Below are 16787 nucleotides of genomic sequence, written 5' to 3'. Positions count from 1 at the left end.
TAGCAGTTCATTATTGAATAACTTTTGCGTATTTTAAGTTTTATTAACCACTGAAAATCAAGAACTTAATATCTGCTTATAACAAAGTTGTCCATCTAAAGGAGAAGCCATGAGGTTGGGCTTGGATCTTCATTGTCTGTTGATAATATATGGTTTGTACATTTGTTTGCCTATTGGTTGAAATTGTTGCCTTGTTTGGGAGGTTTCATTTTTATGAGAATACTAATTGAACATCATAAAAATGCTGTGTTTATCATTCACAATTGTTAATAAATTTCTGTTGTTGTTTTTAACACTCGTGAAATGGTTCATTAACTAGTACCAACCAAGTATGACCAATGCACAGTACCAGTATGCCAAGTGCACAACCAGTTACAAAATCCTCTTGAATCACCAGACATGCTTGGTTAAAGCGAGGGATCACATCAATTAATTGTACCTTGTAAATTTTAAATGTCAATACAGTGGGACCTCGTTAATCCGTACCCCGATGAACCGGAATCCTCGCTATCCGACACAAAACTGCCGGGAACGGATTTCTTCCTATGCATTTTACCCCTTTAATCCGGAAACCCCGCTGTCCGACTCCGACACAAAAGTTTCGGAACAAATGTGCTAAATCAATAGCAATAAAATCCGATAAACCGGATTATTAACAGTTAAGCGAAAATGATTCACGATTATCCTAATACACTATGTTAGTTTGTTGACGAAACAATAGCCGATTATCTACGCATAATAACGTTGCGGTCTTTATTGATTCAAAAGTACAGTACTGTACAGTATTTTAGAAACGAAAAATTAATTGTTCATCAACAGTAACAAACAACGCTTCCGCGGTCGCAAAAAAATACGTACATTACATAGGTTGAGTGCGGAAATCTATTGAAGACATACTGCTGCAACTCAATCGTGCTATCAGCTTTTGATATCGCATTGCGCAAAGATTGGAAACAGGTCAAAGAAAGTTCAAGACAGTTGGTCCCACCGGAATGCTTCGCCACGCAAGAGCGGTTGTCAAACCGATTTGCGACCGAATGTTCGTCACTTGGAGAGCATTCGTCTTTAATACGGTGGTTCTGGAGTTCAACACTGGGTCGGATCATACAATAAATATAATTTTATTTTAGTTGCAGTCAAGCTAGAAACTCGGCACTTAGAATTGGAGTAAGGTGCATACTGCGTTTTGAACACTGTGCTGCATTTGCAAGATTGATTGATTTTTTACTTTCCGATTATCCGGAAACCCCGCTAAACCGACATTTTTTGACGAAACGAAGTGGTCCGGATTAACGAGGTCTCACTGTAGTTGAATTTTCAGGAAACTTTATGATAAAAATATCTTTTTTTTGTTTTTAATTTATAGCCTATGGGCTCGAACCTCAAAGTATGTTTTTAACACAAACATAAAATGTAAAATTTAGTGATACTTTGCCATTGGAAAAAAGTGAGACAATGCATAGAAGCTTAAGGTAGGATAGGCTGATAGGTTGATCAACCTAAAGCATAGGTTGATATGTTGGCATTTGTATGGAGGCATTTGTTGTTGAATTGCATGAAATTGCACTACAAGCATGTTATGTGTGATGAAAGAAAGCGTAGTTGATAAACAGTCAAAATATTCGTATCTAGGGCAGGTTACTGTTCTTATAAATAATGTACCGGTATCTTGTTGAAATAATATGCTCATGTTTGGGGCTTTTCTAGAAACTTTTCAAAGTTTTGGCCAGCAGCTTTTTACAACTTACATTGTCATATTTTGGCGATTAATCAGTTGTTAGTATATAACACAAATGATGGTGTGTGGAATAAATACATGCTATTTCATTTCAACTAAGGGTGTATCAAATCAACCACAAACCGAAATATTACGCATGAATATCGACCAGGTTATTTCCTGTTATTTCCTCAATCAAAACCTTTCTTGCAGATTCACATTGAATCTGGCATTTTACAAAAAGCTACAAAATAAGAATGAAACAACAAAACTTCTCGTTATTTAGCTTTAAAATATTACATAGCTTGTTAAACATACAAAATAGTTTATGTGTTAGTTATTTTGGTAAGTGAAGATGACTAAATACAGTAATGAAAGCATGAAATAAATTGCTTTTTAGAAATGAAGTTCATGATTAAAATTTTGAGAGTGATCAACGAAAACTTGAACTATATAAAAGTTTTGCATAATTTACAATCATTGTCAGTTTGAAACTAATTGAAAAAGAATATATTTTGATATGTGTAGTTGTTATGAAATATACAGTTAGAAAAAATATTTACTTGCAGAGTATAGGTATAGTTGTGGTCATAGTCAACTTGTTTGTTTGTACAGTATATGTGGCTTGAAGATTAAATCATGTGTATTTCCTGTTGTTTAAAGATCGGCTAGCTTGGATTAAATATAGTTTGTTATGCAGTATTTGTCTGCCACTGCCAAACTTCCCACAAAATAACAGCTAACACATTTATTTAAAAGATAAAACATTTGAGAATGGAAGCAGTACAAACATATTTATGCCATAATACCTATGGTGTACCTAACTTTTATTACTCATGCTTACAACTGTGTATATTTGTCACAACACTAAGGTGTGTTATATTACACTTGATGTCAAGTTTTTTATAGAAATAAACAATTATTTATTTCAACTGAGATCCAAAGCACAACATTAGATAACGAAATATGCAAAAATATCTACCATTATGGTTATCAGGGAAAGATACATTTAAAAATTTTTGAACTATCATTGTTAATTGGTTTAACTTTTGTTTTTTAAATACAACGCATTGACAAAACACTTGATACTTTATGATTTCTTTGCTAGTTTGTAGTTTTTTAAGTTGTTGAATAACAACAATCACCAATATTGAAAAGGTATATGAAACAGCTTTGAAAAATGAAACAACAGGAAATAGTTTTCATCAACTCATTTTAAGCAGTTTTCTGTTCTAACTCTCAAAAAAATTGACTTTTATAATAATTAACAAAGCAAAGTAGCTTCCACCACAGCATATAAAACTGATATCATCGTTTATACTTTGCACTTGCAGTTATTCTACAAACTGCTGTGATAATACAAGGACAAAGCATATCAAATCTCACTACACCACACCCTGTACAAGCAACCGACTCCACTGTGGTTATCACTGCTACAGTTTCACCGCCGTCATCAGTGATCTTATCAGGAGGAAACTGGATTCTTAGCTGGATATTTAATGGGGTATATACTTATTTATTACCAAATGATGACCACAAGTTACTATGGTTTTGTTCTTACTTGGTTAATGTGGCTGTTTAGTAGTAGTTATATTTGTAGTACTTATTATGAGTACTTGAAACAATATATTTTTTGGATCAAATAATCAACTGTCAGTAACCTAAAATGTGAATCAATAAACATAAAATGTCAACTTCAATTACTTTTACAGACTCAGATTGCCCAAGCAGGATATTTCCCATACCCTGATGTTGTTAGCGCTGCCGGATCTTCCATCTACTCCAGTCAAATAAATGTTAGGTGACTATATGGGTTGATATGTAGATGAACGAGTGATGAACTCTTTGAAATACTTTTTCAACTTGATTTTTATTATGAAAATATGTTTCATACAAATGCATTTTATCAATTTATGCTTTTCTACAGCGGAGTACTAGTCTGCTTGTTGTTGACAGCTTAATATACGTCTCAAAACATTTCCAGTGTTACGTTACTTCATTCATTTTATCTGCAATATGCATATTCGTTAGTTATTAATACTTCTTTACACAGACTTGCACATGTAGAAATTGTTGAATAAACCTTGAATAAGTGATGTTGATGTAATGATTATATCATTTATTATAAAATAACTTCAAATGAACTGTGGTACCTCAGTGATGTAACATGTCACTTATCTCCAACAGTGCAGTTGCTATGTCAGCATCAAACTTCACCACACAACTTACCATTGCACAGCTGAAAACTGAAGAAGATGGACATCTGGTTGAACTTAGTGTTGTTTTTGTTTCACAATCCATTGTACTTAATATAAGAGGTACATATAAAACCTGACTATTATCTAAACATTATCAGGAACATTATTAAATTGTAAGAACCTAATAGGTAATAGGTAAAATTTCTGTTATATCAAAACGTGAGCTTTGAATCTTAAACAAAATTTAACGTGAATGTAATTATTCTAAATAGTTAAACATGAAAGCAGCTAAAATACCATTAACATCATAAAAAATAACAACTTACTAGAGGTAACAACCAAAATTTCTGCAGATCAAATTGATTCGGCCGAACTCATAAAAAATGTCCATATTCAGTTTGATTTGGCCAAAAACCAAACATTGAAGATACTCCTAAAAACCTGCTTGAAATTTCCTTCATTGTAGGATAATTGTAGCAATGGTGGATGTGATTGTTGTTGTTGCGCATGAATTCGAAAAGTGAATTATATTATCATTTATTCATCATAACATGGTGACGGAAGCTAGTGTGATCAAAATTGACCGTGGTCATTGGCATATGTAGTAAATGTAGTAAACGTAGTAAAATGCAAGCTGCGTAAAAATAAATAAACTAAAAACAAAAATAATTTCTTTATTCGACAAGAAACTTGTGGAACAAAGACAAACAGACAGCCTAGATGACAAATGGCACTGCTGACACATACAATGCATAATGTATCATTTGGACGTTTACAAGCTGAACTTCAAATATTTTGTACGAAATCTATACGCACGACTAACAAGATGATATAATCTTTGCATAATAAAATTTGATTTTCTCTCCATTCTTTAATAACATAAAATTGATTCAACACAATTTATATTTATTATATATTCTAATATCTTTTGCTTTTTAAATAAAACATCAGTTGTAAGTTGCTTGGGCCAAAAAAATTGCACTAACATCGTAATGTAAACTAGGTTTAATTAATTATGCTACTTCATACACTTATTACTAATAGATGTGCAATTTGCCGCAGATTGTAACTCCTCACTTCCATATGATGTTGTTGTGGATGCAACTTCCAGGATGTTCAACTCACCAGGAAAGTTTGCTTGTTCTAACGGAGGAAACTTGTTTTATTCAAATGGTACAATACTGACATCTAGTGACACTACTTGTCTGTCTTCAGCAGAATGGAGTGGTCAGAATAATCTGCAATGTTGGACAGGTTTGTTTTGTCAACTCAACATTTTAGTTAATTTTGAAATTTTCAATAATTCAAATAGTTAATAACAAGTTAATTTCTTAGGCATATTTTAATATTGTTTAAATGATGATTTGTATTTAGCAGCCACTGTAAGCTTCACAAGCAGCTCAGTTGTCGGCAATAAGCTGAGTGTACCTGAAGGTGGAGCTCTCTCAATGACCTGTGATTACAATGACGTCATTCCATCTGGTGATACTTCACGATTTTACGTTGATCAAAATCAGTTCGTCACGACTAAGGTCAGTTCTTTAATTTGATTTTTTCAACTTAGTTACGTAGAATAATAGAACTGTGTAATTGCTTCACTTTAATGAATGTATTTCACTCACCAAGGGGGAACCATTCACACTGTCCCCCATACAAAGAAGTGACAACAACAAAGTAGTCTCATGTCAGGCTGTTACTCCTTATACTGATCTCTCTCCTACAAGAGGAAGGTCGTTGGAATATACACTGGATGTATTATGTGAGTAAAAGATGTCCCAGGACAAAAATTATATCACTTAATTTTTTGATGCAATCGTTGCCAGTATATATATAAATGGACAAAAAAGAAATGTAAATTGATAAAAATGGATAAAATGGATGGATAAAATGGATATCGCTGTAAATGGATAAAAAAGAACAAAACAAAATTTTAAAAATGTTGGTATTGATATTAGATATTTCATCAAACTGTTGATAAACCTACGTATACAATTCAAAATTCGCTGACAATTGTAAAATCGGTTTAACAAACCAAACAAGAATTAATTGTTGAGTTAATAGTTGCAATTTGCAAGGTTTAAGCTTCATCTGATGCTCCCAAATATATATGTTTTAAAGAATTATTTCTGTGATTATGATTTTCAATCTATAAATTCTTTACGGTGAACTTAGTTAAGTTTTTATGTACTGCGAGCTAAAGGTGTGTCGCAATCAGTTTCAATCAATCAATCAATCAATCAGTCAGTCAGTAATGTGCAGGTGAAGCTTTAAAATCATGATATGAAAGCCAATTCCTTGACTAGATTTTGATTTCAGCATTATGTGAACCCAAGTTATTTCAATCAGGTCGGTGATGAGAGAGCGGTTTTCGAATTCATTACCATGTGAAATTTGAGCCATTATCTAATGGTTGCCAGTCATTTTAACTACTTGGCATGGGCTCTGCTATGTGTATTAAGTATTATATGATGCCATTAAATATTTTATGGAGTGAATGAATGGGAAAAATCAATGTGTGTGCAATAAATAATAAACTGTTCTTGACAGATAGACCAAGTTTCGCAAAAAGCCAAGTTTCTGCATCAAAATACTTCTTGGAAGTTGGAAAAGATGAATATCTCATTAGATCAGACCAGAATCTGACATTAGTTTGTTCAAGTGATGCAAATCCTGCAGCATCGTGCGTATGGACAGTTTGTGGCAAAAGTTGTGAGAATATCTCATCAGCACATACAAGTGATTGCAACATGGATTACCATCTTAGCACAAACAGCTCAATCTCTTGCACTGCTACCAATGATTATGGTTTTGCTTCAAGCAAGATGCAAAAAGTTACCATTGTTCCTTTGACAAGTAAGATAGAACATATCATATAAGTTTGGATGTATCTATTAATCACACACGATTTCATCATTAAACTATGCAATTACAGTTTCAGTGTTTTTTTAAAGGGTCAGTTTCATTTGGAAAAGTAGATGACATGCCTAAGAGTGATAACATCGTGATCTCTCAAACAGGCAACAATATGACACTGTCATGTCATATCTCATATGAAGACGAACTTGCAACAGAATTTGAAATAATCCTACCAAATGGAACTATTGTCAAACAACCGGTGCTTGAAGTGGTTTCCTTGACAACTGCTGATGCAGGAAATTACACTTGCGTTACAAGTGACTTGTTTGGAAGTTTTGATGCATCAGTGTACGTGGACGTGCAATGTAAGCGTTGTAAATGACAAAAACATTAATTTGACTTCTTTAATTTGCTTTGAACTTTTATTGATCCCCGGAAACAAGAATTAAAATTTCTTTTCAATCAGATGCTCCATATCAAGTAACTACAACATCATGTGCTTGGGTCATCGAGGAAACTGGAGTTTGTGATGTCATAATCTTCTCCAACCCAGAAGTGAAATTCGCATCATTGGATATAAATAGTAAGAGCTGTTATATTTGATAAATGTCGTTGTATTTTTGCTAAAAACATTGCAATATTGCAGAAATATCGGTTGGAAACGATGGTCTGAATGTCGTTTTCAGCATTGGCCAGGAACAACATTATTTATACAAGAAAACAAAGGTGGAGGAATGTTCTTTAAATATCAATTATATCGTGTAATGCTTTAATTGAAATACAAGTATTGAAAGTTATAATTTCAAAATTAAATATGTGTTGAACCACGCAGGTAACATCCAATGACGAAGGAGCTTATGCTCTTGTACTGAGTCATCCTCTTCCACCGCACAACTACTCAATCGCGTTTAACATCGCTGTCATCAACGCACAACAACTGGATGTACCAGCAATTGTCGGAGGGTCTGTGGCAGCTGTCATTGTCGTCTGCATAACAATTGTGGTCTCAGTTTATATTGTGAAGAGAAAACCAAAACAAAATCCAAAAAGTAATAATCTCCAATAAATTACATTAATTGCACAGTTTAAAACTTAAATCATGTAATTTAATTTTTGTATAATTTTTTTAAGGTTCATTCAACTCGATTGAAAAACGAGCAAACATAGGTAAATTGAACAATTTCAATTGAATTTACTGCTAGTTTCTTAAACGTTAAAAAAAGTTAAGTTGTATGTTAAAATATTTTATCAACCAGTGCGAAATAATAAGTATAATGTTAGCAGTTGCTCCGGAATGCATTGAAATCAAAGATCAGAATCGAGACAACTTGCAGGTGAATGACTGTGAGCAAATTTGTGTTGGTCTAAGTTGTGAATCTTCAATAAGTTTTATCAAATTTTGTAGTTTCAAGAAACCAACGGAGCTTATGAAAGTATCGACCGACCTTTGGAAGGTATAATATAAGGATTGCTTCGGAATTTTTGTCTGGCAAAAAATAAATATAAATTTGTTTCAATTAAGTTTCTTTCTACTTGCAAAAATTAAACTATATTGTCAATCTCACTTTTAACAACTTGTTTAGGAAGAGATGGTTATCTGGCAGTCAACGTTGGTCAGAAGCAAAACCCGGTAAGCAATTCCTTCAAAAAAACTCATGTCGTTAAAAATACAAGTTGCAACAGAAAAACCGCATGTTTTTGAAATATTATGGTGTGATAATTTTTATCCTCAAGACTGAGGAAAGTCTTTGCACGACTTAAACCCTGCGTTGATTCCTCATCGGTTGATCCCTGAAAGTGAAAACTGAATATAATATTTAATATCCATTTAATTTAAAGATAACTACCGGTATTTGCAATAACTGGATTTATTTCGGCAACATTTCAAAATTTATTCTTGCAAATACTTCTAAAATTAGGCCAGTAGAGCAAATGTCTAATTCAAAAATCAGCTTAAAGTTTAATTTGATCTTTATTGCTGCGATTGTTTAAGCCTGGACAGTGCAATGGTTAGCGCATTTGAATCCAGTGCTATAAGTTAGGGCTTAATTCTGGCCTGAAGTTAGTTTTTAAATACATGTGTCTTCTCTGCTCCACCCTGTACACGAAGAAATTATTTTAGCAGTAAAATTTGACCAGGAACATGACCAGGTAACTGTTCCTTTACATAAAAGATATGAAATTAAACATACAATAATTACGAGTTAGAATAGAATAATAGAATTTTTAGCGTCTTGTTTTTAATGATCAAATTTTTGTGAATTTCGATTATTTTTAGTCGCATGTAACATACTTTTTTTCTGTTTTAGACTTCCCAATATGAAAACGCCCCAGATAGGCAAAACTATGACACCATAGATGGGCAATATGACGAAACAATCTAGTTTGCAGATGGGAAAAAGCGCATAATATTGTTTATTCAAGAAGAGCACTAATTAATTTGAAATACAAATTGCTAAAATCTTTAAAATTGGAATTAAATGTCATTATCAGGATTGCAGCGGGAATTACGATTACATATAAATTTACACTGATTCTACCTCATTGTTTTTGGCCTTTTTGATTCATTTTGTACTTAGCGGTTTCCGGAAAGTTAACAACAACCATGTTTGTTCTTATGTTGAAGAATGCTATTTAATATAGCGCCATGGTTTGTCTCTGTAAAAACTATTTTATTCTTATTGTTCCCAAATCATTTTAAAGACAAATGAGAAATATACAAACCATAAATACCATGGCCTCTTTGACCATAAAATTACTATAGGTTGCTATATTTTTTTGTGGGTTACTTTCTTCCATCTAAGCTACTTCTGCGTGCAGCACAGTCAGAAAGATTGCACAGTCAGAAGTTGTGGCATTGTCAGAAAGATTTGATTTTGCAAAACTCAGTGAAATAATTTTTAATTGTTTGTGTCCTGGTTTTATCAATTTCCGGTTTATCAAAGCGAATGATAATAATATAATCATCACTTCATCTTCTCGACGGCAGTTTGATTTCATTGGCAGGTGTGTGGTGACGAACACAATGTCACGTGGACACCAATGCTCTGTCGCTTGAGGTTTATTTCGTATTATTTATTCATTGTTCCTTGTTTTATATTTTACTAACTTCATTCAAGAATCAAAAATATAACAGTTGACAGATTTGTGAACATCTCGGCTGTTATTTTATTCATGAACTCGCCTTCATTTTAGTATAGTTACGATTATTCAATTACAACCCTTCGACCCTTGCAGAATATCACAACGTAAAAAGCAAGTAATGCAACTTAACTTGGAATTGAATGACAACAAAAATACTGCGAATAACACAAAGAGAAGAATCTCACCATGAACAAAAGCTTTTTGTTTCTTTTTGCTTTTATCAACCTCAGCATAAGCGGCTTCCACTTGATCTTGTGAGGATGATGCTTCATACAGAGGATTGATTATTATTTATTTTTGAACAAACTAGATTTACAAAACTGCCACACATAACATGAAATATAAAAATTTAATAAAATAATCAACATAATGGGACGAAGCTGTGGCATTGCCAACTCAACTTGTTAGCAAAGAAACAATTTCAAAACCTTACAAATCAGTAAGAACGAATTTATTTCTACCTTATTTCATTTCAACATGTGAAAACATTTGAACATGAATCATTAATTACTGTAGATAGCAAGGACATTCAGCGATTTTAGTACTGACTTTGACACAAGTGAAATGTTTAAATTTCTTAAAACTTCAGATCTAAACTAGATCCATCACATCATTGTGATGTATTACATCTAGGTTAAAACGTTTTTGTGTTGGATTTGGTGCTATTAAATTTGTGCGCCAATTGCACTTTATATTGTAATCAGTAATCACCTCTTCTTATCCAGCAAAGCACAAGCTTTTTCTGTTGGAGCATTTCTCTGGTTGCATGAAATCGGTTGATGCTTTCTTATTTTTACCAAAACATTATTTTGCAAGGCTTGAAAAATGCTCTTGAAAGAATCATCATCTTCCATTCGTCTGTTGTTCAGGCCTGGTCTTCATCCCGAAACAAATTCAGGGTCGACCAGTTGTGTGCAGCGACGCCTCCACTTTCCTCTGTCGATGACATCCTCGATCTTCAAACCTCAACTTCTCATATCATCCTTCACCGTCTCTTCCCATGTTTTCTTTGGTCTTCCCCTTTTCACCTTTTCTTCAATCATCTTATGTTGTACTCTTCTCGTTAAGCTCTCCTCATTCATTCGCTCAACGTGCCCCAACCATCTCAGACGATGTCCTCTCAGATGTTCTTCAATATCTTCAACACCTGTCCACCCTCTCAGCACATCATTGGCAATCCCATCTCGTAGTGTCTTACCACACATCATTCGAATCATCCTCAGTTCTGTAGTCTGCATTCGCCTGATATCAGCCTTCTTCATCGCCCAGCATTCAGCTCCATAACACATCACACTTGTTACACATGCTTTATACAGCCTTCCTTTTAGGTTGGTAGAGAGTAGTCTGCCACAGAGTGTACCAGACAATTCCTTAAACTTTTTCTAGCTAGCGCGTATTCTTGCCGTCACTGCCTTGCCAGTACTGTCATCTTCCCCCATCATATCCCCCAAATAACGAAACTCCTTAACAAGCTCGATCTTATCACTTCCCAATTTCACATATTTCTCCTCTTCTTCATCACCAATACAACCTTTACATCTGCCACATTCGTAATTCGTTCCACTCGTCAGCCTTCCATTGATACCTGGACATCTCTTATGCACCCAATACTCGCACTCTCTACATTGAATTGAATTTCTCCCTACTCTCTTTCCACAAATTGCGCATGGATCAACAGTACTGACTACTCCCCTTGACGATTTTGTACCAATTCTTATCACTTTACTTTTATTGATGTTCACCTTCAAACCTTTGCTTTCCAGCGCACTTTTCCATCTAACAAACTTCTCCTCCATCTCTTTCCAGCTATCTCCTACGTCCTACGAGAACTAAATCTTCAGCATACAAGGACTCGTTCATTGTTGTTTCTAAATCATGTGTCAGAGCATCCATAACAATTACGAAAAGCAAGCACTGAACCCTGGTGGACCCCCAATTTTACCTTAAACCATTCTGACATTTCGCCTTCGAGTTTCACAGATGTCCCAGCTTCTTTATACATCTCCATCACTGCTCTAACTTCTGGTTCCATCACACCCTTCTTCCTCAATGCCCACCAAATCACTTCTCTGGGAACACGGTCAAATGCCTTTTCCAGATCAACCAGCACAAAATACAGATCCTTCCCAACCTTTTCGTATTTCTCTATCAATTGTCTCACAGCAAACATGGCATCCACTGTATCTTTTCCTGGCATAAAACCCATTTGGATCTCACTAATTTCAACTCTCTCACGAATTCGCTCCTCGAAAACTCTTTCCAAAACCTTCATTGCATGTTCAAGCATTTTCAAGCTTCTGTAACTGGTATATTCCTTCACGTCTCCCTTCCCTTTGTACAAAGGAACCAACACACTCTTTCTCCAACTTGCAGGCATTCCCTCCCCATTCATCATACCGTTACCAATCTTTGCTAGGATGCTCTCCACATTACATAGCCAAATTGTATCTATTGGCACACAACTTGGACCAGCAGCTTTACCTATTTTCATTTTGTACATTGCTCCCCCAACCTCCTGAACTGTGATTTCTTTCACGGGTCCAACATTTTCCTTAGATTCTAGTCATCTAGTGTGTTATCCCACAGGTTTTCTTCATTCAGTAACTTTTCGCAATATTCCTTCCACAACCTCAACTTATCTGCCAGCTGCATCTGTAACTGTCCATCTTGACTTCTCATGCAAGGGTTACCAACAATATCTTTTTTACACATTGCTTTTGTTATATGACTGCGTATATCGTTTATAATAAAAGAGATATCACTTACATTGTTTTTGGATGTATTTTTACTGGTGTTGTGAAATCTGGCACCACTAACGCGGCAGGTTGTTTCATTTGATCTTTTCCGTGTTAGTAGTGGTCGTGTTCATCGCTATAGCGCATTGTACTTAACAACGTTTCGCTATTTTTCCGTCAGTTAATTAATTATTATTCATTAATAGTGCGAGTTTTATATTGTGCAGTAACAGTGTTTAGCATTATGTTTTTATTCATGCACTCTACGATTAATGTCGTAATAATGGGCGATACAGTTTTCATTAACATAATTTCATTTTAATATTCAAGTATTACGTGTTTTGTAAGTATTACGTGCAATCACTGTATAAAGAGATTAATTTTTATGAATTAAAGCAATAAATCACTTTCTAATTGAACTTGTATGATTGCAGTAGGTTCATTCATTGTTGATTGCTTTAAGTGACCACCTCATTCAAATAGCACATACAGAACTGTTCGTCAAGTCCCTTGAATAGTGTGAGTCCTTTGTAAGGAAATCTTTAACAGTTTTTTCGAAATGTTGTCTTTCCATTTTCTCTTGCTCGCTGGTTGAAAGTTGAAAGACCAGTCAATGTCCGGCTTCTCACAACCTTTGAAGTATGAGGCGACCACATCCTTCTGCTGTAACCAACCAACTTCATAAAGGGTCACATAACCATGAACTGACTATTACTATAATATTCATTGAAAAATTACCCCATGACGAAATTTTCAACCCACAATTTTCTTACAAATATGCGGAAATATTTTGAAACTTGGTGTTTTAACCATTAGTGTTGTTTTAAACCTTGTCATAGACCAGCTCGGTAGTGAAGCGGTTGAACAACTGACCTGGCTCCAAGTCCTAACCTGGGTTTTATTCTTAGTTTCACTGCCGTTGTATGCACCTATGCAGTAATCTTGATAAAGGTTTCTAAATCCGGAGAACACAATATATATAAAAATATGTGTTCATTGGAACTTGCACAAAGATGAACTTGGTAATGGCGGCTCAGGCGATGAGGAATCATTGTCGAGTTGAAGTTGTGACAAAGAGTTTTATTTTGTGCTCGGGGGCGCCACATCATACGGTGTTCAAAACTCATTCTCAAAACCGAGAATTTTTAATGACGGCATAAACACCTCTTGTTGGCTCTAATCCATGCATGGTGCCTAGTCAAACCCTCGGGATCGGATCTCCCGAAGGCAATTGCAAACGGGTAGGGGTCGCTTTGCTATTAACTGCAAATTACGAAACGAGCTTTTAAGTTTAGATTTAAAACCGATTCACGAATGTATGAAAACTTTGTAGCATTGAAGATAAAACTTGTCTGAACGTTGGGATCGGATAAAGAAAAGATAACACAAATTTCATGAACAGTTTGCAAAGAAATATTTACAACACATATGACTTAAGACAAATAACAAATTTATGCAAAAACGTCATTGTTTAGAACAAGGGTCTCGAACACGCAGCTCTCGATGCACTTTCAAATATTGAATTAATATCTTTTTCATTGCCTCGTGTTTTTCAGTAGTCTTGGGCCAGTAACAAATCTTTAAATTTTTGCGTCATTTTAAATAAGTGCGAGAAACAATACAAAAACGATAAACGGCTGTGTTTGCTTGTTCTCGTTCTGACAGGTTTCTGTATTTGTTGAAAGTGGTTCTAGAGCTGCATTGAACTGGTATTCTATGTTCCTATATATTCTAGAAGGAAATATATTCTGAGCATACATTCTTGGTAACTGTGGTGTGAAGTTATCCCAATGATTACGTAATTCTGGTTTACGTCATCAATCCTTCTCTGCCCTTTCCAACAGGTGCAATTATCCGACTCACGGTGACTTTTATGATGGGATAGTCGCATGATATTCATATATATGAGGTGCTATGTGCAACGGTTCCGCCGAGACGAGATGTGAAACAAGTATTACTGTGTATTGCGACGAATTCAAACCAAACATCGAGGACCTTGTTGTTGCTAAACGCTGCCAGCTAAGTGGCCAGAACAAAAAATGAATACAACACCGATTACATTCAATTATTTTTGTTTAATGCGTTTGGTGCTTAATGTTTATTGACCTTTTACTGTGCATTTCGACCCTCGGGATGATTTGCAATTTTTTATCTGACCCTCAGATCAAATTGAATTTGAGATCCTTGTCTTAGAGCTAAACAGCTTAAAAAAGTTTTCATTAAAAATTTGTAAACACAAACATATTTAATTAACTTGAAAATTTGTCATACGTTTTATTTAAAATCAACCTTCGGATCCGGACAACACTAAGTGCAATTGTGTACAGGAACATTTCTTCTTTTTATAATAAATCAACATTTTTTAGAAGAAAATGCTTGATAAGTGCTTCTGTGCTTGTCCGGAATCGGCCTTTTTACAAGAATATACGGGTCTTAAGAAAAAGTGAAATACCTGGATAGGTCATAAAATATTTACTCTATCGGCGAAATTAGTAAAGAGGAGCAATTGATCGAAAATTACCGCATAAGGTTTTTTTGAATTTTGCTCATCATTTGAACATGTTCTAGGCTAGGACTAGGATAAAGTTTCTAACTTCAATAACAAGGAAACAAATTGCGTGCTTGATGTTACCATCAACAGAGCGTAGGCTATGCAGACTTCCGTCCTGTCCTCAAATATATTGAACAGATCTATCGCCGACACCTTGAGTGACCGAACCTATTTGCAAGACACTTTAGAAATCGCTTTGATAAAACGGATCGTAACCGGGTTTAGCTAAGACGCTGGGGCTGCGACCTTACGTACGTCAACTCAGAATTATATTCATTCCACTTCTGGGTATAAGCATCTATCTGATGACGTAGTACACATACGCACCACATAGACGATGTCTTACGATTTAAGACTGGATCGATGTCACTGGTGAGATTGCAACTCTTAGATGACGTATGTGTGAGGGTGACTAATGTATCTGTAATATTAACCGCGTATGTGGAAGACAAAGGATATATTACACGGAGTTTTCAAATCGACTATCTCATAACTAAAACGCTTACTAGATAAATGGCACAGCTTGCCATGTTACAAAACAGTTGAGAAAGAAAATGAAGATAAGTTGATTAAAGACTTGATTTAAAATTTTTGAAATTTGTAGGAAATTTTGGATGACTTAAAAAGTTTTAAACCATTCTCTACTGCTAATGTTATAGATATTATATTACTGTATAGTCCATAATTGCCATAGAACAGAAGGCATAGTTAGGTTGTTATTTTAGATCATTAATGTTTGGTTCAACCTTTGATTTTGTAAGTGTTTTAGCACATTTAATGGCGAAATATTATGTCGTAATTTTCATTTCGTATAGTTTTATTGATGATGTTAGCAGCTTATCAGAATTTTGACGGTTTATTTGCCCAGAAAGGTTCAACCTAGGTCACATATGTTAGATCAGCAGCCAGTTTAGCATTTAAACTGAATTAATTTGCAGGAAGTTACTGGATTCTAAATAAGCCGTAAATGTTGAGAATACAGAGCAGCTAAATATTAAGAATGTGTTTCCTTTAAAAAAATATATATGAAAGACAAAGAGCTTTATGGCGTTGCAGTTACTTTGATTGCTATGTTTTGTAAATAGGCAGTTTGCAGGATTTTTTTAGTACTAGTTTTAGTAGTACTGTACACCGTTAAATGGATGTTACAAAGCAATCTCAAGTGAAAATTTGTTCAAATAACTCATAAGTTCACCAGCTGCAGATTCTTGTTGGTCTGCTCCTATGACGTAGACAGCAAAAATGTCTACTTTTGATTTCTCGGTGCACACCAAGTATTTACCACATGTCGTTTAACCCAAAATCTAAGCTTGATTGCGTCTAAATAACATTGTAACATTGTAACCAACAAGAATCGAAAGAGAATCAAAGAATCGAAGTCCAAATAATAATCGACCTGCGTCTTAACGGGTTGGGTCATGTTCCAGGTTTGATAACAAGTAAGTGATCTGAGAAATAAATTTTGAGACGTTTATATTCCTTATAAGAAAATTGAAAGCATATTATTGTACCAAAGTTTTGCAGCCAGCAGGCTAGGTCGAAGATAGCTCATGTAAATGTCAAATATACCAAAACTTGAATTTTCA

The 16787-nt window shown here is 34.7% G+C and overlaps 1 protein-coding gene and 1 long non-coding RNA gene across 3 annotated transcripts in view; both read left to right on the top strand.

The window, feature by feature from the left end:
- The window catches only part of LOC143445778 (uncharacterized), a 69978-nt gene continuing 53191 nt past the window's right edge, over window positions 1-16787 (top strand). The window contains exons 1-17 of one of the 2 annotated variants that reach the window (XM_076945094.1): window positions 1-152; window positions 3052-3221; window positions 3430-3518; window positions 3905-4035; window positions 4978-5169; window positions 5290-5447; window positions 5542-5674; window positions 6463-6768; window positions 6867-7136; window positions 7238-7354; window positions 7418-7497; window positions 7604-7820; window positions 7903-7938; window positions 8053-8105; window positions 8177-8225; window positions 8355-8401; window positions 9081-9915. In XM_076945094.1, coding sequence (XP_076801209.1) covers window positions 110-152; window positions 3052-3221; window positions 3430-3518; window positions 3905-4035; window positions 4978-5169; window positions 5290-5447; window positions 5542-5674; window positions 6463-6768; window positions 6867-7136; window positions 7238-7354; window positions 7418-7497; window positions 7604-7820; window positions 7903-7938; window positions 8053-8105; window positions 8177-8225; window positions 8355-8401; window positions 9081-9155 — 2166 coding nt within the window. In that variant the 5' untranslated portion in view covers window positions 1-109 and the 3' untranslated portion in view covers window positions 9156-9915. Of the gene's footprint in view, window positions 153-3051; window positions 3222-3429; window positions 3519-3904; window positions 4036-4977; window positions 5170-5289; window positions 5448-5541; window positions 5675-6462; window positions 6769-6866; window positions 7137-7237; window positions 7355-7417; window positions 7498-7603; window positions 7821-7902; window positions 7939-8052; window positions 8106-8176; window positions 8226-8354; window positions 8402-9080; window positions 9916-16787 lie in introns of those variants that run through there. The other variant, XM_076945095.1, reaches the window with a different exon arrangement.
- Window positions 463-1302, top strand: LOC143446420 (uncharacterized). The gene is made up of 3 exons (XR_013113930.1): window positions 463-658; window positions 868-1039; window positions 1131-1302. It is a non-coding gene; the product is annotated as an uncharacterized LOC143446420 (long non-coding RNA).

The sequence above is a fragment of the Clavelina lepadiformis genome, chromosome 2, assembly GCF_947623445.1.
Source record: "Clavelina lepadiformis chromosome 2, kaClaLepa1.1, whole genome shotgun sequence".
NCBI lineage: Eukaryota > Metazoa > Chordata > Ascidiacea > Aplousobranchia > Clavelinidae > Clavelina > Clavelina lepadiformis.
Note: the sequence above shows the minus strand (reverse complement) of the source record. Positions and strands in the feature narration are given on the sequence as shown.